At 39.9% G+C, this 24,448-nt stretch overlaps 1 protein-coding gene across 7 annotated transcripts in view; it reads right to left on the bottom strand.

Annotated features, from left to right (window-relative positions):
- hectd4 (HECT domain containing E3 ubiquitin protein ligase 4) overlaps nucleotides 1-24,448 on the bottom strand; it is an 87,164-nt gene that overhangs the window by 60,393 nt on the left and 2,323 nt on the right. For all 7 annotated transcript variants that reach the window (XM_088618715.1, XM_088618719.1, XM_088618720.1 and 4 more), the window contains exons 2-7: nucleotides 11,221-11,738; nucleotides 5,089-5,178; nucleotides 4,730-4,857; nucleotides 2,381-2,489; nucleotides 1,243-1,381; nucleotides 299-469 (exon numbers count right to left, since the gene is read on the bottom strand). In XM_088618715.1, coding sequence (XP_088474841.1) covers nucleotides 299-469; nucleotides 1,243-1,381; nucleotides 2,381-2,489; nucleotides 4,730-4,857; nucleotides 5,089-5,178; nucleotides 11,221-11,738 — 1,155 coding nt within the window. The remainder of the gene's footprint in view (nucleotides 1-298; nucleotides 470-1,242; nucleotides 1,382-2,380; nucleotides 2,490-4,729; nucleotides 4,858-5,088; nucleotides 5,179-11,220; nucleotides 11,739-24,448) is intronic.

The following is a 24,448-nucleotide window of genomic DNA, read 5'->3' as shown; positions in this document are numbered from 1 at the left end:
TTAAGAAAAACATTAAAATCAAACACACTCTGCAGTATAAATCTAAAATGCAGCAGTAAGAAAAAATAAAATCCCCTGATAAGTTCCCTCTTTCTACTTATTAATTTCCTCAACAAGAATCTTTATTGAATTGTAATGTAAATTGTAGTTTAAATATGTGTTCATGCATGCCACCGCATCAAAAAAACAAAACCTGAATAATCACCGAAAGCAAGCAAACACGTACAGCTATCGCAAGTGACTCATATAATAACTCATCACTGACATAACACGCTGACATCAATGAAAGCAGAAATACCGCTAGCTCAAACACGTCCATGAACACCGAGTGCCCTTTGTGTGTCTTCTCATTGAGGCTTGCTGGGGACCAGATCCAGTACACATAGGTGCCATCAGAGCAAAGGTGCACCGTGGTCATGCTGCTGCCAACAGGGAAGTGATTTGCGGGCATTGGGACAATCTGGCACACCTGCAGAAACACAAGAGAACACAACCCCGTCTCCAATGACATCGGCAACACCCCAGGCAAACCAAACTGAATCCAAATGAAGATTTCTGCTACTGTCCAGGAAAAAAAGTAAAATCTTTAGTGTGATACTACTCTTTAATTCTGAACAAAAACTACTAGGTTAGTCAATATCTCAAGATTACTGAACACCTTATTATAGTCACAAGATGCATATGAAATCTGAAAATACTGCGTGGTAGAAGGTGTGACCAGAACATATACTAGGAGGCCTGCAAAGTATGTATCCTTCTCCAGTCTGCCACACGGACTTTAACAGCCTTCAGGTCTTACAACATGCTCTGGTGTATTTACAGTGCTCAGGTCTCAGTTTAGGAAAAGGTGCTATTTTATGAGTTAAGGCCTTCAAAACGGCTGCTTTTTTACAAATCACCTGACAAACAATGACAAACTATAAAATAGCCAGCAAAAAAGCAATAGAGACCAGGATAGGAAAGCAACAGGGTTAGACAAAGCAATAATTTATAGTCTCAATTAAAAAAACAACAACATTAAAATCTTATCCTTAATGAAAATATGTTGAAAGATTCATCTACAACAATGCAAAACCTAGCTTAACTGCAATTCAGAAAGTCTAAGGTGGCGTAATGGCAGAGGTGATCCCTACAAGCTTTCAGAATTGCTCGTAGACCAGCGAGACGAGGTCTGAGAAGTGTCACAGCGCCACCTGTCATTTTCACTCTCCTGATGGGCAGGTGACATCAGGTGACTCGTACCTGAAGGCTGAAGGGGTCAATGACCTGGAAGAGGTAATGAGGTTTGCTATCGAAGGAGGCGGGCCGGTGCAGGAGTCTGCCGCTGCCGAACGCTATCCAGCCGGGTTCCAGCTCCTCATTCCGACAGTACACGAAACCCCTGAGGGACAAGTTCGGGATTAACACAAGGACACAAGGATGGGATCCTCTGAGATTGAGTCTTTCACAAAAAGTAATGTGAAGAGGCCTTCTTGAATACGTTAGCATTTATTACACCTGTTCCTGAATATAAATAACAGGAAGACATGGAAACGCAACATCCAATAGCACAGTTCTTCCAACTGTCATCATCTTCTTCCAATGTGGAATTCTGTTTTTCTCCAGATCCACATCCATTCGAAATTACAATTTGGTTCCTTATTTCTCAGCTCACTGCAATGACTCCTGCACCCTTCCAGGGAGAACGAGGCAGGGCAGACAAGTTCCTGCAGCCCAGTTACTCATGACAGCCGTTCATCTTTGGGCACCCTGCGAGCGCTACAGTGCCTCACAGGTGAGTTAGCCTGAACTGGAGGAGCGGATGTGTTGTCAATGACATCACTGCAAGCTGACAAGTGCAATGCCAACCAGTCCGAAGCCTGTCCCTGGCAGTGCTCACCCAATCATGTGCCACACTTCGTGAATCCAGGCCAAAGGAAACTAGCGATTGCAGCCTCTTTTTACAGTTAAAAAGGTTCTCTTGACTATTTTGTCAACTCAGCCTTATGACGGCATGGATGAGATGAACAGCCAAGCCCAGCTATTTTAATCTAAAATTTCACATGCTTGCAAAACATGATTGGAAGCGTGTCTACCCAAACTTCATTTGCCAAAAAGACTGAACACATTTTGCAATACTTCTGGTCCACCAATTATTTTCAGTACACAAAAGAGTGAGTCCCAATTAGGGTATTTTGAAGCTCTACTGTAAATCTTAGCGTGATAAAAAGAAAGCATCTTCAATAACCGTAAAAGTGTAAGATATCCCAACACATTTCTGAAGCAAGAGTCCTGGCTAGTTGGTCAGCAGATAATTTGTTGCTTTTATGTAAATGGTTGTGAATTAATATTTATAGGGTCTCCAGATTCCTTCATTTCTATAAATAAAGCATTGCATTACCTTAGAGTCCCATGAAGCCCTGAGCCAAGCTTGCTGATTCCCTTTCCAAAGGAGTTTGTCGTATAAAGATACAGCCCATCGGTGGCAAGACACCGCCCCAAATCTGCATCTGCAAAGACAACGACAGGACACGACCACAATGCCTGAAATAAAATGGATTGTGTTGACTAATTTACTGCTCTGGGATTATCAGGCATTGACCATTGGTCACCCCACAGCAGATGTTAATTGTATTATCTGTCAGGAAAATCTTTGGGCCAAGATTTCAAGTAATGAGTTTAATTATGTGATGACTACAGTGGCGAAAATAGTGAATTTTCTGGTTGCTCGAGCTGCGTTGACATACCGGCAGTTTCAAACCCTGCACCGAGCCTGAGATTAGAGAATTCAGCAGGGAAAAGTAAGGCCAAGAATCACAATATATGGTAAAATGTGTATATTAATTCATTAATTTTAGATATTATTTCATGTTAAATTGTTATTAATCGAAATTGAAATATGGCTATTATTGACATTAAAATATCAATGGAATGCATATCCATATAAAAAGTGCTTGCCCCTCTGAATGGTTGTCACAGAGCCTTCTGATTAAAACTAATCTCTTGTTAAGAGATATAACTCTTGATCTACCGAGCTCTTACTTACATCATTTATGCAAGATGCTGAAACAAAGCCTGTCCACTCATTTAGGGAGGTCTACAGCCTATGCACAGCAGGCAGACAGAATCTGAGAATCTCTTTTGTTTGCACATACTAAACTGTCTATGCTTCTGATAAATGAGCCCCCCACAGTGACTGCTCCCACTAAACCTGGTATCCTGGGACCCATCAGTCCTCCCACTTGCCCCCGAGCCGTCACTGTCCAGACCTGGCTCTGGAGACAAGTGCCTTCTCTCTCCCGCCCTGATCCCGCCACACAGCAGCCCCCTGAAGAGTCTTCCACAGCAGGGTCAGCACACTGCTGGGCCCCAGGTGCTGAACAGGCTGCCCGCGTCAGCCAGTTACTCAAATCACCATCTTACTGCGGCTGAACCATGCCGTCCTAGCTTGTTCATCACCGCACAATACCAAAAATGAATTATGACCATTTTTACACATTCTGCTCCTTTCCAAAACAAGTGCAAGAACTCAAGAAAAACAATGGACCTATGATGCTTGGCTTAGCAGAAACAATGTTCTGGCTGCAAGGAGTCCAACACAGAAGTGCTTGGATGGTATCTGCTGAAGCTGTGTGAAGAACACTGTTTTTAAATTGAACTATTCTGTTCAAGTGGAAAACGTTTTGATTTGCAGCACCACCTTATCATCACACATCGCCACTACAAAAAACAGATGTATACCAATAAGGGATAAAGACTTTCTAAAGCAGGAAAACATAAGATGAGCTATTTAGAAGATTATGGAACCGAGAGCACATTAGCATAAAACTGAACTACTTTCCCTGCTTGGCAGAAATCATCCTAACAGGCTATTTCTAGGATTAATGCTTCTTCCCTTAACACCTGAAAAACATTACTTTTAAAAAAAGCTAAAAGGAAAAAACATATTGCTGGATAAGAAACATCGATAAACCTCATGGAAATTAAATACAACACAAATAGCACTTAAAGACCCACGTAGATTGTTTGCTTTACAGGAAGGTACAAAACAACTAGTAACAATGTTTCTTGGAAAGCAGTATCGGACAGCTCTGGACGTTCAGAACTGGACTGATGAGACACGCTTCCTTCTAGCTGAATGGGTTCTGTAAACTGAAGGAGGATTATACTGTAGGATACAAAGGAGCCTTGTACGAGTGGCTGTTATTCAATCAATCATGTAAATTCAGCTAAATTCAAAATGAAACCATCGTGCAACGGGAAAAAAAATCAAGAGTTTTAATTGCAAACTATATTGTAGCAAGGGTAAACAGGTACAAAGTAAGCTGACTGTGTTAAATTTAAAAGCTCTCAGACCACAAATCACTGCTTACATTGGTCTACTGCTAGGAATGTCATATCAGATGCACTCATGGTTAGCAAGAAGTCAATACAGGCCAGTGACTTGTGGTCAAGCTTTGTTAATTTGGGATCAAGACAAGGCATGTAAGAAACAGGAGAAACCCAGGGATTCATTAGCAGTTAGGCTACGTACAATTAAGGCAAGTAAATTTTCTACTAAATGCTACCATGTTCAGTCAGTACCTGCTGTACAGTAAGTTGTGTCCTGGTTTGCGATGAACCGAACTGGGCGCACTACATTAATACAGCACACTGTACTCTGTAACGATGCGTAAAGCCCTGGAATCTTCTCAATTGCCATATTACATGAGATCAGACACCCGCTCTCACACATGAAGGGCAGACGCACCTTTACTGTCATTCCCTGCAGCGCTGCTGTCAGGCGCGGGCAGCATGTCCTCAAAGCCCCAGGAGACGATGTGTTTGCCACCTAGCAGACATGATGGGGACCCAGGTCCCCCCTCCAGTAACAGTAACCTGCCAAGGAAGAGCCAATAAAATCATTTTTTTTTTTTATTCCAGCAATGCATTCACTGTCTGTAAACCCTTGAGGTGGTGCCAGTTGATAGATCAGCCTGGTTTGCTATTGCCTTCAGTGATACATGACCAATGCCAGCAACTATACATATCAATATAAACAAAACAAAAAAACAAAGCTAATGGAAAAAATGGAAGCTTGCTTTTGGCCAGCCATACATATTTACTTACCTATAAAGGACATCAGCTACTGGCAAGCGTCCCAAATCGGTCTGCTTCTGAAGTAGGTGTACAGTGTGAATTAAGGTTTTCAAAGACCCCCTGGAATTAAAAATAATAATTAAGCTGTGCACTGGAAAAATGCATATATTTCCAAATTAAAGTTTTAGAGAGAAACTTGATATTATCTTCTGTTTGAAAAACAGAAATGTCACCACCTTGTTTTCCAAAGGTTTTTAACATTATTCTAACAATGTCATACGATAACTGCCAGCCACTAATTTCTGTGGCACATAGAGAAGTCTGATCCAGGTCTCTGGTGATGTCCTGCAACAATAAAACCATATTGAACAATATCAATACTAGTGCAGGAATTCACGAATGCGTCAGTAGTTTGCATGTTGATGTCTTTAAGTGCAATTGGTAGTATTTAATAATTGCTTGGACAGTTTAATTCTCCACTTCATATCCAGACCAGATATATTCCTTGACTGTTCCCTTACAACCCCCACAGTACTGGTACATACTATTACTAGTTCGCTGACATTTTGGCATGAAAACTATTTCCATGAAAAGAGTACAGTATGTTTCATAATGTTTTAACCTCACAAGATGGGGACAAGTGCCTGACCAGCTGCACCGCCAAAGCTGATTCATGATCTCTCAATAAACAGCTATGTGGATCAATAATCTACAAGCAACAAAATGTGCACAATGGATCAAATGACCTTCTCTTGTCTGTAACCTTTCTAATGTTCTTAGCTCCTTACATAGTTTATAAGCATTCCCAGCTAAGACTATAATGTAGAGATCAATACACCATACTTAGTGTTTGTTTTACAACAGACCTCTCATCAAAATTAGCAGCCATTGCCTCTTGACTAGAACTCAGTTAAGAGAAAAGTATTAATTGCCTTCTAGATAAAGGATTCTCATTACAAAATATCACAGTTATGACTACTGAACACTAAAAACATCCCTGTTCTAATGAATAGAATAGATTGGAACATTCAATAACAGTTGGTAAAATGCAGCTCTGACAGCATCACCTGTAAATTTTACTTGAGAAATGAATGTGGTAAAATGCCCAGCAGCTGTGACGTTACGAAAAAGTAAAGCACCTACTTCTGGAATTGGCATAGTTTTGGTGTTTTAAAATGGGAAACATTTAAAGTCAGTCAAAGACACATTTAAAGGGATGTCACAATGAAAGATAAACCCCACCAAAAACTCAAAACTGCAATCATGATGCACTCTGTAATATCTATATTATTGTCTATATGACATGGCGCACAGAAAGCACACTTAGGTATGAGTACATTATATTTCACTCACCGAAGAAACTTCACTACATAGCAAAATCTAACAGCATCTGAAATTTTGAAGTACAATACAGTTAAAAACACTTTAATAGTGCAACGCTGTGATAGATCCAAATCCACATGGATGAAACGAATACTCTCTATGCTTAAAGGCACAGGACCTGCCCCCAGGCCACAGACAACTTCCAGTGCAGTTTCGTGCCACAGATGCACTCCCCACTGTGCCCCATTAGCGGTTTAACCCTTTCTTTTCTCCGGGTCGAAAATGCCAATTTTATCATTGTGCCTCACAGCAACAGCCCCTGTCCAGCTTCCTTGAGCCCACCCACACGCTGAGATACTCATTTGCCCTGGCACAAACATCACCAAAACATACAGAAGGGTCAGTGGCCACTGAAAGAGAGGTGCGTTTCTCCGTGACCTGGAAGCCAGGGAAAGCTGCGAGATCACTCTTCCACTGAACTGGCCGGCTAATCCCAATCCTACCCAAGCAGCACTGAACCAAATGTGCTCTACTGCCCGGGGAATCCCAGATACTCATCCTGAGTGAGCGCATACTTGGGAGTCAGAGCAAGGGACCCAAGGGATGCAGATTCCCAGACAAAGCAGATGGTCTCCAGTAATTCTGGGAAATTGATTTAAAGGGCAGCTTTCTCTGCTGCGCTGTTCATCCTCCCCCAACCAAGAGCTATGCGGGATGGCAATGATGTAATGGAGTTGTGTCATTAAGCCTGACAGCAAAGAGTGTAAACAGGCCTTAAATAATTGATAAATTTCTGTGCTGAGTGCTTATTTCATTTTTATAGTCAGTTATGGAACGTATATATATATAAAGTGTGCAAGCTGGGCCAAATGGAATGAACATTTCTTATGTTCTTAAAGGACTAGTATAATGAGATGACACACAAGATCACTGTTCAACCCACTGTTAAAATGCATTAATAAAAAAAAAGATCTCCCATTACAGCCTCCATTCATGTGAATCCTGTCTATTCTTTCATTTTCACAGGAAATTTCACGCAAAGGAAACTGCCGAAACACAAGGATGGATATTAGCATGCACAATGCTCGTTTCTCTCAAGATGGTGCTGGAAGCAACCAATCAGGAAGGATGGGCTGAAAGCTTTCAAATGAGAAGAGGCCATTCTGATTATATGTACAGGGTTTGCGGCAGACAACTGCAAAATGGTTAAATAAAAAAAACATCAGATCTGATTTTACTGCATAAAAATTCTGCTTCGTACAATTATAGAATCAGTTTTGTCTACTATGAGGCAGTGAATTTGAGCTTAAAACAAGATAATTTTTTTATTTATACAAAGGTCTGATGTCTGGAGCAAGTCACCAAGTCAACCCTGGCTTCTTGGACAAAGGTTGGACAAGAGACTCAATACCTCTTTGCTTCTAACTATGTGACCTCCTCACATGCGGAACTTTTCATATGTTCAGAGTGTTCTTGTGTTTCTTACATTCAGACGTTAAAACCATATATTTAGCAATCCTGTTACAGCTCATCCTGGAGGACAGATATGACGAAAACAAAAATGGCAGCTGTTGCTGAGAACAATCACTTGGTGATCACAGCAATGTAGAGTACAAAATAATCTGTGATCTGCAGATAGACAACCACAAACAGCAGCCACAATGAGCAAATCATCCACATATATATTTAGCAAAAAACATTCAAGTGTGTTCTTTTTAACAGCCAATGGGTTGTCCTGACAGTATTTTAATAATAATTAGTTAAAAGGACTTTGTCTCGTACTTGGGATCCCATGTCAGTTGAAGACATGAAGCAGCTGACAGGCCATATAGGGAGCAGAAAAAAGGCACAAAGACTGAAGGCACACATTTCACTGAAGCCAACAGTGAAATGCAAGCTCTTTTCAGTTTGCATCTCTTATGTTGTCGAATTTTTAGCCGCATAAAAATAGTCACATAATATAGATATTTTAAACATCTTCCAGCATGAACAAACTAGGAATCATGCATGTAGGTCACAGACTTTTTCTTCTTAGCTGCTGCCCCTGAAAGAAGTTAATTAAAATAAATGGCACCCCCACTGCCATAACCCTTGGGAATACTAAAGCCTAGACTGCAGCCTGCTGCATGCCATTCTTGCTAAATGCAGGCCCAGCCTGGAAACGAAACCAGACCAGAACAGAAAGCTAGCATTACTAGAATAAAAACATCACTGTCAAGCATCCACGAGGAATGAGAACCACTTGACAGCCAAACATGCCAGTTACTCAGGATTTAAGTATCACAGCACTTCCCTTTGAAATAAAACTTTGCATCTTGACTTTGTGTAAACATTGGATGTGGCCTCAGCTGTTCCACCTGCTGTGCATATCGTCTCTTACACGATGTCCGGAGCACTATGCATTGTCTAGAGTAATTCCCGTTGTGCGTTTGCAGCATTACTCTTTTAGTCGTGGCTGTAAACCATTCTAGTGATGGGAAAATCAAGCTGACACTAGGAAGTAAGGCATGTAAAGTTCTGGTACATAATTGTTTGCAGTTCTCTTTGCTGGAGGTACAGAATGTGAATTTCTACTAGGGTAAGGCTGTGCAGAACCTAACCCTTAAATACAGTAAGTTGGGGGAAAACCAGTAATCAATAACTCTAAAGCTTATAGAACAAGCAAAGGCAACATACTATTTTTCCACTACAGCAGATGTTTACAGTAACAGAGTACACACTCTCTGCGCTATACAGAGCTACTGAAATAAGCAGATGTAAGAAGCCGGAGATCCAGAAATCGTTCCGGATATTTGAGGAGGATTTTGTATGGGCTAATGGAGGACATGCCAGTTAGCAGAGCATTCCATTTAATAAAAGGCCAGGCGATAAAATGTTTCACTGTGTATTTCCAAACAACTTCGGGCTGATTTGTCCATAACTGCAAGTAAGAATGAGGCCGGGAGTTTTCACATGATGATATACTGTACAGTATGTGCAAGAAGCAGCAGCATTTAAAAAATGAAATGACCCTGAATGTTATCTTAGCTCGGATCACACAGTATAGTGGCACTGCATCAAAATTACATTTAAAAAAACACACGGGGCTACGCAATGTCAAAAGTCAAAATTCTTAATAAGGCAAACTTAACTAACTTAAAACTTAAAAAATGCAGTCAATAACAGAACACTTGCCTCTGATCTCCATGAAGCCTGGAGTGTCTACTCCCCAGACTGAGATCATCTTGGACAACATAAATAATACAGGAATTATACATGAAGTTCAAAACAGTGATTGCAGCTACAGTAACACTGTCAATGAGGTTCTTAAAAAAAAAGTACAATAAGACAAAAACATTTAACAGCCATTTGGTTGGTCAATTAATCAAATAGTCCCAAATGACTGGAGCCAAAATGAAGAAAGCAAGAGGAAAACTGAAAAACAGGTCAGACAGACTTTGAAGAAACTCTATATCCCTTTGGCAACAAATACATTTAAAATCGGGGACAAGGACAAGAAGAACACACTTAAACTGGTCAAGTTGTTAGACTGAGATGTTTATTTACTTCCAGATAAACCTTATGATAAACCTTATATCCAATTATATTTCTTCTCCCTTTAACCTCATGCATACAAACGGGAAATTGCATTTAAATCAGATACAATACTTTAGTATTTGATTCTAAAGCCTTTCTTCTTTTCTGTACAAAGATAATCTTTAAAGATCTTTAATAATCTTTACCACAGAAATAAAATAAAAAATTGCATTCGCTCCTGTTAAAATAACATTTTAATAAGCCACGTTCTAAACTTACTGTCTCCTACAGGAAGTTCTAAGATCAGGTGGCACAAGAGAGTACAGCACCCTTCAACACAGGGTTGTATACAAATTAGTAATTTTAACTAAACTTCGTGGAAAGACCCCTTTAGACACTACCCTGGATAGTTCTCTAAAACAATAGCTGTATCTTTGCTTCCTGACAGGGACACAAAGGGGAAGTTCTGGTTTTGACAAGCTGACAACCATACAGCTGCCATCAGCAGAACATATGCCTGTACTTGATAAGCTGCTTTCATGTGAATGTGCTAAAGAGACAGCAGTGCCAATTGCTACACTCGGTCTTTGGAGAAAGACCTGGTCTGGAACCTACAGTGCAAAATGGCATAATTATGAAAAGGAACTGAAACAAGGCATGCCCCACGCTTGTTTCTTTTCATTTAGATTAGACATGTATTTGAACTGCAGTCCTGTTGCTTGCATGCTGATTCTACCTTCAGTTAAAAAGTAATGTTTAGCTGATTATCCATGGCAGTACAGAACTCAGTTTGCAGCAGAACATTGAGACAATGTTCAATTAATATCTGTCCCAAAGCCAGGCTGTAACAGGAGCTAAGCACTTCCCCCAAAAGTCCACAATGTTTGTTCCAAAAGAGAAAGGTGGCATGCAATCATTGTGACAATCAACTACATAATTAAATGATTTTTGGTTCAGGCAAAGCAAAACAAAAAATTGGGATTGTCAGAATTGGAAACGTATGTGAACCTGAAATTTAAACCGCAAAGCAAGTGCTGTTTCTGCTGGATGCACACAGAAAATACAGTGCCTTTGGTGGTAGCATATTAACGCCCATGGTCTCTATTTTGTTCTCCGTGAACGCAGCTTGCTTCCCAAGGATTATTTAAAACCTGCAAGCTATGTCACATGATTCCAGTAATAATGTATAAAAACCTCCTCAAGAACTTCTGATCACTAATGGCAACTGAAAGCACGGCACTGAATCACTGCACTTCTCCGATACCGCCAGAATCGAAGCACCACTGTGCATGCTACATGTTGGAAAGGCGGGAGCACGCTTACCTCGCGCAGGCCAGGGCGACCAGCGCTGCAGCCGCGTTCTCCTTCTGCCGCTGGGGGACGTGCTGCCGGGAGCTGGGCTGCTCCTCCAGCCAGGAGCACAGCAGGCTCTCCAGGCCGTTCAGGCAGTCGGCGGGCTCCTTGGTGAGGCTGAGCGGCTGGCAGTCGCGCAGGCAGGCGAGCAGCACCTCGGCCGTGACGCTGCAGAGCGCCGGGTCGCTGCGGGACTGGGACTGCAGCAGCGGGAAGACCAGCAGCAGGCCCACGCGCGAGGTGAAGGGCGCCTGCTCGGGCTGCTGCAGGAGGCCCTGCCGCTTGAGCAGGGCCAGCGTCTCCTCGTCCCCCGCGCTCTCGCGGTCCTGCTGCTCCTCCAGGGCCAGCTGCCTCTGCGCGCCCCACAGCCCCCGCAGCGCGTTCAGCCGGTACTCCAGCAGCCGCGCGTAGGCGTTGCTCTGGTTCCCGCACACGGCCCGCAGCTTCTCCGCGAGCTCCACCGGGTTCTTGGTCTCGAACGTCAGGATCTGCCGGAGAGATGGGGGACCGTCACTGGAAGCGCCCACGCGTTCGGAGCCGTTCCCCGCGCGGACTGCGACACCCGCAGAAACGGGTGTGAAACCTCCAAAAAGCATTGCCAGCTTTCATCCTCTGACCTGCACAACTACCAACTCACCAAGGATCTGCAATGTCACAGCCGAGATTCCCTCTAGAGACGAAAGAAAGGAACTCTTTTCTAAAGCTTTCTTGGCGGCAGTTTGTGTTGCACAACACATCATAGGATATCAGGCCCAGTGGCACCACACCAATGATCAAACCATGTTTTGAGTTTGTTGGGCTGTGGCGGACTTGAGTTCATCAGTTTGCCTCACATTACTGCCTTGCCAATGGTCCGCATTTCACTTTTCGCAAAGGTCACATTTCACTTTAAATGTTACAACATTTCACAAGGTTAGTAGATCAGGCATTAATTAAACCAAATCCTCTGGAAACCTGTTACACTTTCCCTTTACAGAAATGATGTGCAGGAGAACCAGTAAAAAAAACACTGAGTCCAAGCAGAGCCATCTAACCCACACATCCAAAACAATAAAGTGGAGCTTCTCAAAACTAATACAGCTGGTCTTGTTCAGTTTCAGGAGGCAGGAAACTCCTCACAAAAATGTTTCAATGTTTCAGTCCTATTACGACCCAATATCAAGCACTTAAAAACTAGACCTGGTCTCAGCCTTGAAATGTTACAAGCACAGGGACTTGAGGGGCAGCAGAGCAGTCAAAAAAGAGGAAGCAGCAATACCCATGTGAGACAAAAAGAAAAGGCTTTGGAAGTTTGGCAATAAAACTGCGAGTAAAAACTTCCCGATAAAATGCAAACATAATTCAAATCTAACTGCACCTTAACTAAACCAGGCGCTTTCCAACAACCTGTGACTTTTCACAGAACAAATTAGCACTCGAATTTAAAAGCAAGATACAGCAAGTTTTTACAACATACAGTATTCCATTAGGTAGCCTTTGCGATTGCAAATATTTGTTTTTCCCCACCATGGACTTTGAACTCATAGGAAATCTTAACACAGTAATTCTTAGGAAAATATTATAGAAGTAGAATAGAAGTTATAGCTACTTGATAATTAACTTTTTCCTAATTTACTTATTAATCTAGGAAAGATTCCATTCAAAGGTTCTATAATAAGGGCCCCTACCCAACAGAGTGCAGTACTGATGCTTGTTTGTGCTATGATACAGAAGATAGCCATGTCTATATGAAAACACTCTACACTGATATATCTTATCCAATTAAGGTGTAACTGGATCAGTTAAACCCTTTCACTACGGCCTTAAGATGTCAGCAGATCCTGGGATCAGACCTCAGCAACCAAGAAACTCCGGCCTGCACTCATTCCTTTGAACTGGAGTATCTGTCAAGTTGACAGGTAAGGTACATTCTATTAATGAGTATTTCTCTATCGTCTTGAAACTGAAATTTCTTTGTCCCTTTTCCCTTCAGGAAAGTAAGACCGCGACAATCAGCAGATAACTCTCGATTCTCAGATTACTTCACCTTTTTTAACTTCCTCACTGTGCCATGCAAGATCAGGCACATTACATCGTCTTGTGCAGAGGGGTTTACTGCAAAATGGCGTGAAGTACTTAAGGTATTTAATTATATTTTAAATTTAATAAGCATAAAAAACAAGAAGTGTCTGAAGAAGTTTAGCATTTGAACATTCTCAAATTAACAGTCACAGATTAAATTAAAAATCCTACTAACCCACGGCCTCACTCCACAAGAGAGAAACTGCTGAAGACATGAGGAAAAGGCGGGGGGAAAAAATCAACACAATGGTGGAAGAATACAGGACAGAAAGTGCCTTTTAAATACTTTTTTGTCAAAGAACCATTTCAACTTGTCACAAGTCACAATAAGATTTACATTACAAAGTTATTTTAATCAGCTCAACAGCAAAATGGTGTAGAGAAAGACTATTTCAAAAGTCACTCCTTTGAGAAGTGTTCTGCACCTTCCTGCAACAGTGCAACAGCTTTCCGAGATCATGAGCACTGGAAATAGCAGCTTATTTAGACAAATGCGATGTATTAACAGCCTGTTGAACATTATTATCACTGCATTTTATATGAAAAAGAACACCTGATTCGCTACAGGTATTTGTATTCTATGAATTTTCTTTAAATTGTTTCAGCAGAAGTCAACTACTGTACGTATGACCACTTCACCCTAGAGCTGAACAAATCCTGCTGAACTGACCAATCACTGTACTATCAGTTTCCAGCAGTCATTCCCATAATGCTTTAGTGCCAAAAGAAAGCTTTCAATTCAAATCACACCTATAAAAATACAGCTACTGTGTAGCGGTTTGAAGGCTTAACTCATATTAAACTTCACTACTTAATTTTTAGTTAGAAAACAAAATGAATATGCTGGACTCCTATGAAATTCAACATTATTTTGATTATGTTACACAAAGAAAAATCACGTGTAAATGGTTAAATCTGTAACTTTGGCAATTAACCAAAGAGAAGTTGTACTTAAACAACATTTTATTATTATTGATTTAGTTTATGCCCAGGGCTTGTCGGGCTTTTAAAAAATCCATTACACCATTTAGCACACACATTTCATATTGATTCCATTCCAACTTATCACAACTGTGGCATTCCTTAAACCAGTGGTCCTACTGAAACAAACGGTTTCCAAAGAATAATTGGATTGTTCCTTGTTTCCTGATTTGAACCTCTCCACAGTGGGTGTAAATTACTGCCACACTACAAGCACAAGAGTGCTGCACAGGTCTGTGCAGTCCACAGGGGTGGCAGTGCTCAGGGCAGCCTGCACAGCCAGTCAGCTCTGAACAGTCTTTTTTTAAAGAACAATTAGAAAGCAAAAACCTAAGCAGTAAATATGACAAGCAGAACACATAAAGAAGCAAAACAACAGTATTGTTAACAGTAATTACAGCTGCACTGCTCAGGGAATGCACTGAATCTTTCAGTTGTGCCATAAATAGAAACTGCATTTCAAATTATTAGAATGCAAGAAATCCTAGTAATGAGAAGCTTGTGCTATGCATACAGGAATAAATAGCTATAGTTTGTTAGGTAAATTAGATTAGAATCAATTAAAAATAAGACAGCAAACAATGTACTTAATATCACAAATATTTTTAGCAATATTGTACACAGAAACAGAACTATAATTGTTTGAAGTTCTGTAAAAGACCAAGACAACAAATGGTAAAATAAAAATGCCAGTTGCTCCACATCCCCTGTTATCATGAACTCACACCCAGGCCATGTCACTATTTGACTATGACCAGGATTCCCCAACACATGAGGCACAATTAACCAAGAGTTATTGTACCTAGCCAGAGCTCACACCAATCTCCATTTAACAGGGACCCCTGTAACCTCCTGGCTTGAGAGACACACCTCTCTTGCAATCAGCATTAACCTTCCTGGAAAGCTCTGTGAAACTGGCTTGGTCTATGTGGAAATCCAGTTCCCGATCAATCCAGATTGATCCAGATCCAGATTCTTCAAAACGCTTGCATCCTTTCACACTGAAACGTGAGGTAAGGATATGCATTCCACATACTGTATAACACAAGATTGAGAATAGGCAATTACGTTATGATTAAATTTGAGGCAGGGAAACGAAATATATCACAGCCTAGAAATCAAGAACAATTCTGTGATTTTAGGTAAGCAAACTACAAAGAGAGACAAACTGGTAAACCCAGTTGGGGACCTAACACCACACAAGACAGAAATAACTGTATCAGATTTAGATATACAGAGACATTGCAAAACACTTATTCTTAAGATTAGCCAGAGCACACAAAAATAAAACCCATGATGTCTAAGCTCTAAGCAGACATATCACAGAGTGCAAAGAATAAAACACCTTTTCATTTTGACCACATCAAATGCAAAACAGGAGGAAGTCATCAACTACTTGAGAGCTGAGGTGATTCAGAGACTGGAGAGAAACGTAGGCTGTACTTGAAGACTAGTGAAAGTTCACAAAAATGATCACCGGATCATGTTATAGTAGAGAATAAAAAATAAGGAATTAAGCATCTCTCAAAAACAAACTGGGAGCTGCTGATATTAATCCACAAGTCCTTGAGGAAAGCAGAAAATATTTGTAAACGAGCACATTCAATCATTAACAAAGGAGGTTTTCTACAAACACAATAATCAACTGAGAAATCAGCCTCTAGCCACATTCGCCCTCTCTCTAGAATAAGAACATTGAACATAGTTACACCAAACCCGTAGAGCACAGATATAATAACACCATGAGATTTCATTTCATGTTCTGGGGGAAATGATGCAAATAAAAATATTCCTTGCAGAGGGGCATTTACTCATTCTTTGATTTTTCTTTCTAGAAGGACTAACTACCGCAAAACAAAATCCCTCGGATGACCCTAGACCTGCCACGGTTCCTTTTCATATGTGCTTTTACAGTACACTGCTTGAGATCCAGCGTTTGAAATAATCTTACTCAGACTGATGTTAACGGGCTGTGCCCTTTGGAGGCCAGCACTACCAGATATTCTCACTTCACCGTTTCTCTCTCCCATACCGCTCAGCCAGCAGTCTTCTTCAGCAAAGTGAGATGGCGCCAAGCAAGAGGGAATGAAATGAATTAGGCTGCATTACTGTCCTCATGTTACAGTGAAGCAGATACTGGAGACCACTCCACTAACCCATCACAATGTCAATGTAAAGCATGGGCTACTATTAGCAGGGCCTGGGCATGTGTCATATGTAAACAAAAACCAAATCGGACTCAATTGTTTTGAGGCATAAAAGTTAGTGAATGAATTCATTTTGTGTCACCCTGTCCAAACACAGCAGAGTTAATATGGGGAAGCTTTAGTAACCAGTTTAAAGATTATGCAGAAAGAGAATAATGATCAACCCATTACATATGTAAACTGTTACATGTAACCAAGGGAAAAACTAACTAGTATTACAAATCCATCAACAGCAATTATGAACAATTCACAGTTGGTATGTCTACTTATGTTAGCAGACAGCACAAATGACATGGGATTAAGATGTCGGCACTCTACATTAATCCCCTATCCAACAATTTCCAGATGGTGAATGTCTTTTTACTGATCTGATCTTTATATTAGAAGGAGATTTACTGATTTTGTTCACTTCTTGCAGCAAATTCTTGTCTCTTCCCTTTTCCTGTTTTAAACAGAGTAGTAAAGGTGCATATTAACACAAATTCATATTCAAACTGAATCGTCTGAAAGACCAGAGTTAATGCTTTGGTCTGCGAGAGAAGAGAGTACTTCACCTGTTACATTCAAAAACAGTCTGCTTAAAAGCTAAACACATTATCTATGATATTTAAAGTAATATATCACAAAGGATAACTGAAATGAAAAGCATCAAATAAAGGCAAGGCATTAACCTTTAGTGGGGTAAGACATCATGCCATTTTGCAAAGGTCTTTGGCACTCGAGGTGCTGGGCTTTGCATTCATTTCCTCCCACTCAGACTGTGGAAGATTACATTTCTAGTTACAGTATTAGAGGACCCGTTTACGTGACAATAACCTACAGGAAGACAGGTCAGGGATTTGCTGCACAACCCTGACAAAGCAAGGCTTAATGTAGATTGTACGATGCAGCCACAGGTTTTAAGAGCCTAAACTCTCTTGCCAGTTCCCCATCCAGCCACCGCTTGGCCTGGCCATCAGGATCCTCGATTTCCCTACACACGTCTTAGCCACTCTGTATTTCCATGGCAAACTGAAAACGAATGCACCCAGAATAGAAAAGCAAGGCAGACTTAAAATGGTTTAGTACAGGAAGTGGTAGAATGCAGAAGTTGGCCTACAAGAAAAGAAGACGAAAAAGCTTAAAGGGTTCAAGTTAAACACAAATAATGCTACCCAGATTCAATTAATCCTAGAAGCAGTCTGAAGGACTGCACAAACTGGCCGCAAACACCAGTCACATGCACTGTGCATTCTGTCATGATATACTATATTTCTCTGTGACTTCAGTAACTATTTCTGTTAAAAATATTGCCATTGTTTTTACTGGGTTTAGTTTGATTTCAAACTTAGGGTGCATTCCATAATGAAGGATAAGCAACCATACTAATACAGGACCAAGTGTTATAAATCCACTTTAATCAAGAGCTTGTCATTAAGGGAAATTAATGCAGACCCTAGACTTTTTCCTGTTCGCCAAACCGATGCAACCTATACTGATGTGAATTAAACATTTTTAGATCAAACGGTTCACCGGATTCTATACATTGTGCACCTAAACATTACGGAATAATGTACAGCTCGGCTCCACAGGACAAAATACAAGCAGATGCCTAAAGAGGTTTACCAACCTCTTCTTCCTTGGGGGGAAGACGTACACATGTGTTCCTATTTCCAATGTCCTAGTTTTAAGGATGCAGAACCCTTAATAAAGAGCTGATTTTTACATATACATGTATATAATACACAACCATGTGAAGCAGGCCAGTCTAGATTCTTCACAGCAAAGGATTTAGCCATACTCTCAAACAAACACAACTAAAATGACCTCCCTTCGACAGCCAGAGATCACACATCCATGAATCAGCAGGAATGAATGGTGAAACGTTACAAGCCACTTATGCAAAATGTGACAGGTACCAGCTGGAACATTGTTCACACAATGCAAATGACAATGAAGCATTATAGCAATAGCCAAAGGTTTTACATACAACATTCACAGTCCTTTAGAAAACAACAAGCAAGGCATTCAGTTTTGTGTAATTGTCCTTATGGTTAATAACCAATTACAGTTTAGTTTGAGTTCAAGGAATGTGTAGCCTACTGCATTTTTAATTATTTTTAATTCTTATAAAAATCAGTTAAAAATCAAACCAATTAGTCTTTCTCCAAGTGGATAGGGGTGGAATGGATTAATTACACTCCACAGAGTGACTCGGGAGCTATTTGTAGCTTTGAAACTGGAGACTGTGAAAGCTGTCTCTTGTCAATATCTGTATCTAAATGTCTTTCTAATGCTATATAGCAATCGAATTGCTTCTATTTCAGTGCAGATCTCCATAATACATTTTCTGGATCGTCTCCAAAAATGACATATTAATGCTGACAAAAAAAAACGTATTGTTACTGACGTGCTTAAGGTGCATCTAGAAAGATTTAAATTCAAAAGTATCAGGATTGCTGCCTATCTTGATCCACCACGTAGGCTGAAGAGTGTATTGAATAAAAGGTTTTATCGTCACAATCTGTTAAAAGGTGATTTTAGTTTTTAAGAGTACAAAAAAATTGATACTTTAATGCACTCAGAATATCCAAAATTAGGAGAGGTGTAATGCTAAGAGAATAATTAAAAAATATATCAGTTTTTGTATTTAACACAGGCGCAGTTCCTAGACTCTTAAGTGACCAAACAAGGTACAGTACATAAAAGCGACACTGCTGTTTTTGCAATTTTAGGGCAGTGCTCATTTATCTTATCATTTATCTTAAGATATCTTTATCTTATCAGCTAGTAAAAGGAAACTCAAAACACAGCGAGGTCAAAGCAGCTCATCTTCTAAAAGCCTCAAACCTGAAGGCATAATGTGCTCTACAGCCAGGAGGGCAGTGATCCAAATGGAGCAGCCCACACTGGTCAATAATCCCAGGAACTGAAGCACAGCTAGCAGAGCACCACTGGAGCTGCCTGCAGAGAAGATGCATGAAGAATTTCAGGCTCCCAATGCACAAACAACCTCAAGTATCAGGAGGAAGAACTATCAGTCTTACAAAAGCAGCAGATGACATGACATCATACTTTGGAGGAAACATTATTAAAAAAAATTAGTGTATACTTAAAATAAAGATCAAACGGTATTGTTTTCTGAATCTAATACAATTCTGTCCTGTCTTTATGGTGATCTACATCAGTGGCAGTTCATATTTAGCATATCATGATGCTGTCGTTTGTAAAGAAAGCTGGTTTACCTTTTAGCGAGTAAAAGTTACAAAATAATTTGATATACCCATGTTTTCTGATAGATAAGACTGCAGCAGAGAATATCTTCTCTAATAAAATCCATCATTCTCACAGGACCAACAACAGTTTAAATGTTCACAGATATTTACTTTTAATGCATGTAAGGGCACTGAAAAGAAAGAAATAAGGTATCTTCCTGCAGGAATGTAGTTTAAACCAGGTCTTGGCCTCAAAATGACAGACCTGCATTAGGATAACAGCAAAATTTTAAAAAGATGGAGTAAAAATGTATTTGGCACTATGAAGTCCCGATGAGGTCTTCTCCATCTTTAGTCCTGCACATTGTCTTAAATTGAAGATCTCAAACTATCTATATGTTTTGTGATATGTTGGACCTGAGGAATTTTAACGCTAATGGCAAACTAACAGAAAGTACAAAGAAAATAGATTTCTCTTTTCCTTTTCTTTTGCGAGTAAATCTTAAACAGCACAGAATTAAAATAAAACATGCAGCTTCTAAATAGCACACACTTCAGAGAATGTTTTCATGTGTTTCCAGAAATGGAATGTTCTCGTTACAGTCAAAAAGTGTGAGCAGAATATTTCCAGGAGTTCTCAGTACACATTTGCAGTGGGAAAAACAAAACAGTTTTCTCTGAAAATTGCTGAGCATATTTGTTAAGTGGGAAAGGGACCATTTGCACACTTGTCAATAGAGTGTCACTGCATAGCTCCCCATTAACTCCGACAGGAAATGAATGCTTTTCTGCAGTTTTAATTCTTGAACTCCTTGCTGTGAAACCTACACTTCAATGCTCAACATATTGCCTAAACACTCCAATGAATACCTCAAGGTAAAGGTATTAAAGAATCCATTATCGTAATATAGTCACATCTGCAATACTTTTCAAATGTATTTCAAAACATTTTGCAGTTTTAAACAAGACAATTTATCTTTTTCGCTTAGATGATCAACACTTCTTTCACTGGGCTATGTAAACTCACTTCTAATTGCAAACATTAAACCTGACACACAGTTTTCTAAAACAGGAAACATACTATATTTTCCAGCTCATAAAACAGGATTTACTGGCATGTTTGAGTCAGAGTCATGCCTTTTCTTTAATTTGCTCATACAGTTCACAAAACACTTTCATAGCATCAGGGCTATTTTATTCAATAGTAATGGCGATACATCCTTGATAGGTGAAGTTGTTCATTCTGGAAGATACTATTTTTACAATGAAAAGTTTTTACTAGTTCCTTCCCATTTTCCTTTGTCTCAGCAGCACTGTTATGATCTCAATGCATAGTGCCTTCAGAAAGTATTCACCTTGCTTGAGAAACTCCACCATCAATACCAATGAGCTGTTTCTTACAACTTCAGATAGAATTGTGAAGATGCACAGATCTAAGGGAGTGGAATAAAAACATATCAAGGGTATTCAATGTTCCCTGGAGTACAGTCAGGTCATCTTTAGGAAACAGAAAGAATACAGAACCACCAGGCTCTCCTTAGTGCAGGCCGTCCTCCCAAACTGAGCAACCAGGCAAGAAGGATCGTGCTCAGAGAAGTGACCAGGAACTCAATGAGCATGCAGACAGCTCTCTAGCTCTACACAGATTCAGCCTCTATGCAAGATCACATGAGAGCAGCTAGACAAAAGTGAATAGCATAAGCTTTATCAGGTAGATCCCCAGACCATGTTGCAAAAGATTTCCGCCTGATGAAACAAAAATTGAACCCTTTGGCCTGAATACACAGCAATGTGCCTGGCACACACCGCAACACAGCTCATCACCCATGTAATACCATCCCGATAGCACGGTTGTGGTAGTATCATCTTATGGGGATACTTTTCAGCAGCAGGTACTGAGCTGTCAGGAACAATAAATGGAACCAAATAAGCAAATGCTTCTGAAGAACCAGCTTGACCTAGAAACAAACTTGGCGAAGATTCATGTCCAAATGGAACAACAACCACAAGCAGATAGTCAAAGTGACACTGAAGTGGCTTCAGAACAAGAAGGTAAATCCTGAGTGGCCAGGCCAAAATTCAAGCCCAAACTTGAATTCTATCAAGAATCTGTGGAAGGACTTGAATACTAGGGGTCACCGATGCTCCTCATCTATACTGACAAAACTTGAGCAAATCTGCAAGGAAAAATGGTGAAAAATCTCCAAATCCAGCTGTGCAAAGCTGATAAGAGACACACCCAAGAAGACTCAAACCCGTAACTGTTGCAAAAGGTGGGTCTGCTATGTATTGACTCTGTAAGAGTGAATATTCAGCTATAACATTTCCATCTATCATAAGTTTTTGTTACACAAAAAACGATATAAATTGTTGTGTGTGCTGTGTGAATCAAGGGGATGAATAATTTCATTAAGAAATTCTGGTAGAAACAACAATAATTGCAATTGTTCAGGGGGGTGCATATCTTCGAAGGCACTATGACATGAGCTTTCTGGTGTGAATATGATGCTACCACCAAATGTTAAGTATGACAACATTATTGCCTTCTAGCCTGAGCTCATTAAACCTCAGGAGCTAAGCAGGGCCGGGCATCAGTACATGGATAAGACATATCCAAAGAAAGCCTGGGTGCTGCTGCAGGTCATGTCTGTGAACCTGTAGATGCCTGTGCACCATATTTACAAGCCATTGCCCTGTACAGCGACTGGGGACACTGTGCTGTAGGAATTGCCTTTCTCTGTAATAATGTAACCCAAGGTTGTAAGTACATTACTTCAATTAAAAGTTTTGGATTTTTTTTTTTTTAACCTGGTCGTCTTCTTCCAAAAAACAACAATGGATAATGAGCGCATCCAAAAGGACAATTTGTGAAAAACCCATACAGAAAGCATAGAGAGCTCACTTTGAATATTCAATGCACTATGTCAGGGCTGGCATACTCACAAGACACGGGGGATGACAACAGAGCCATTACTCACAAAGAGAACGGCTCATCTGGCTGCTCACATTGAAAAAACACCAAGGTGGTTCAGAAAAATAAAAAATGCACACTTCCAAAAAAAGTGTATTACAAGCAAAGAAAGATAACTCTGCTGAAGTTTCAACAGTTATTTTAATAGGGTAAAAAAAAAGAAAAGCAGACATTGAAATGTGCCAACTTTTCTGCCCTCTGTCTCCAAGTAAGCACAGTGGGGTTTGTTTGCAACATGTACTGTAGCTCTGCAATCATTTCCAAACACATCCAGTTTGAAAATAAAGGGTTTGAGCAGAAAGGATCTGGGGAAAAGATCAGGATTTTTGTTTTGAAGCAACAGAGGTGGAAAAAATGAAAAGAAAAAAAAATTTCCCCTACTGTAATTTTATTCAGTCATTATAAAAGTAAAAATATGATTAGTCTTCTGAACTAGCCAATAGCAGTATGGGAAGCAACACATCCAATCCAAACGTGAACACATATCTGTGCTCTTGCAGCCACTGGTCAAGGTTTCTGGAGGAAGGATCATTGTGCAGCCATGAAATGTCAGAGTACCTGGAACTGTGCTTCTCATACTGTTAGAAGTATGGTTCTGTGGTAGTTTATTCAAGAACTACTGTGATGAATTGGCTAATTACAAATGTCTTCTGTAACTATTCTGTGCTAGACTAAGTTTAAGAGAAAATTACCTTCTCTGAGAAACAGTAACAGTTAAACTAGCCTATACTTCACTTTCAGCATTGTCAATAATAACCTATAATGTTATAATCTCCTTAAACATTAAATAGCTCAATGTTTATTACATAAACATTTCTATTAAGTGTTTATATTTAAAGCCTATATACAGTTTACTACATTGTAATACAAAATATATGTACTTTTAGGATTCTGTATAATTTCAAACAGCGTCACTGTTCAAAACTGGCTTTTGCAACATATTAAGAACATTAAATATGCAATTTATTTTGTCCCCAAATTATAAATTCATGTTCTAAAAAAACTGAAAATCAATATTTATACACACACACACACATCAGTAAAAAAAAAGTAAATCAGTCATCAGTCTCTAAAATCAGAGACAGTGACTCATTCACTGTATGTATAGGAAACAGGTGACTCTTGATAACATTGCTGAATCCCAACTGTTGTGCAAATACAAAAGAGAATAAATGACAGCCAGGCTAAAGGTGATTGCAGAAGCCTGTTTACAAACCCTAGGATCTGTACTGGTTTTAGATTGCAAACACCATGTAAAATTGTATTTCACTCTAAATCAGGGCAATTGCAATGCAGAAACTACCTTTTGTTTAAAACTTAAGTTATTGTTATTGTATTTAAAAGAGCTGCTACACTGTCTTAAAGCCTCATACAATGCCATGCCTTTGAACAAAAAGGGACCTGGTGCAAATACATAATGCATAAGATACAGTAAATCTGTGCAGAATATTTCACTTACATTATGAATGTCAGAAATGACAGGGTGCCAATCAGTGAATTTCAAACGAGATGTAAACACTGTACATTCAAATTAGAACAGTATGTCAAACAAATAATTCAAATTGGGAAGTTAAGCCTATATGGTGGGAACTCAACTATCAAACACTGTTGGAACATCTCATAAAACTCAATGACTCCCTTTTAATTAGTACTTAGGAATGACAAACCAATCTGAAGTAAGTACAACACAGGCAGTAAAATTAACTTTCAAATTTCACTGGAGGAGAACTTACAGAGCTGTCATAAGCACAGCTGCAGAACAGTTATACTGTTTTTGCCACAGT

The sequence above is a fragment of the Lepisosteus platostomus genome, chromosome 24 (assembly GCF_059453375.1).
Source record: "Lepisosteus platostomus isolate fLepPlt1 chromosome 24, fLepPlt1.hap1, whole genome shotgun sequence".
NCBI lineage: Eukaryota > Metazoa > Chordata > Actinopteri > Semionotiformes > Lepisosteidae > Lepisosteus > Lepisosteus platostomus.
The sequence above is the reverse complement of the archived record's forward strand: the minus strand, read 5'-3'. Positions and strand labels throughout refer to the sequence as shown.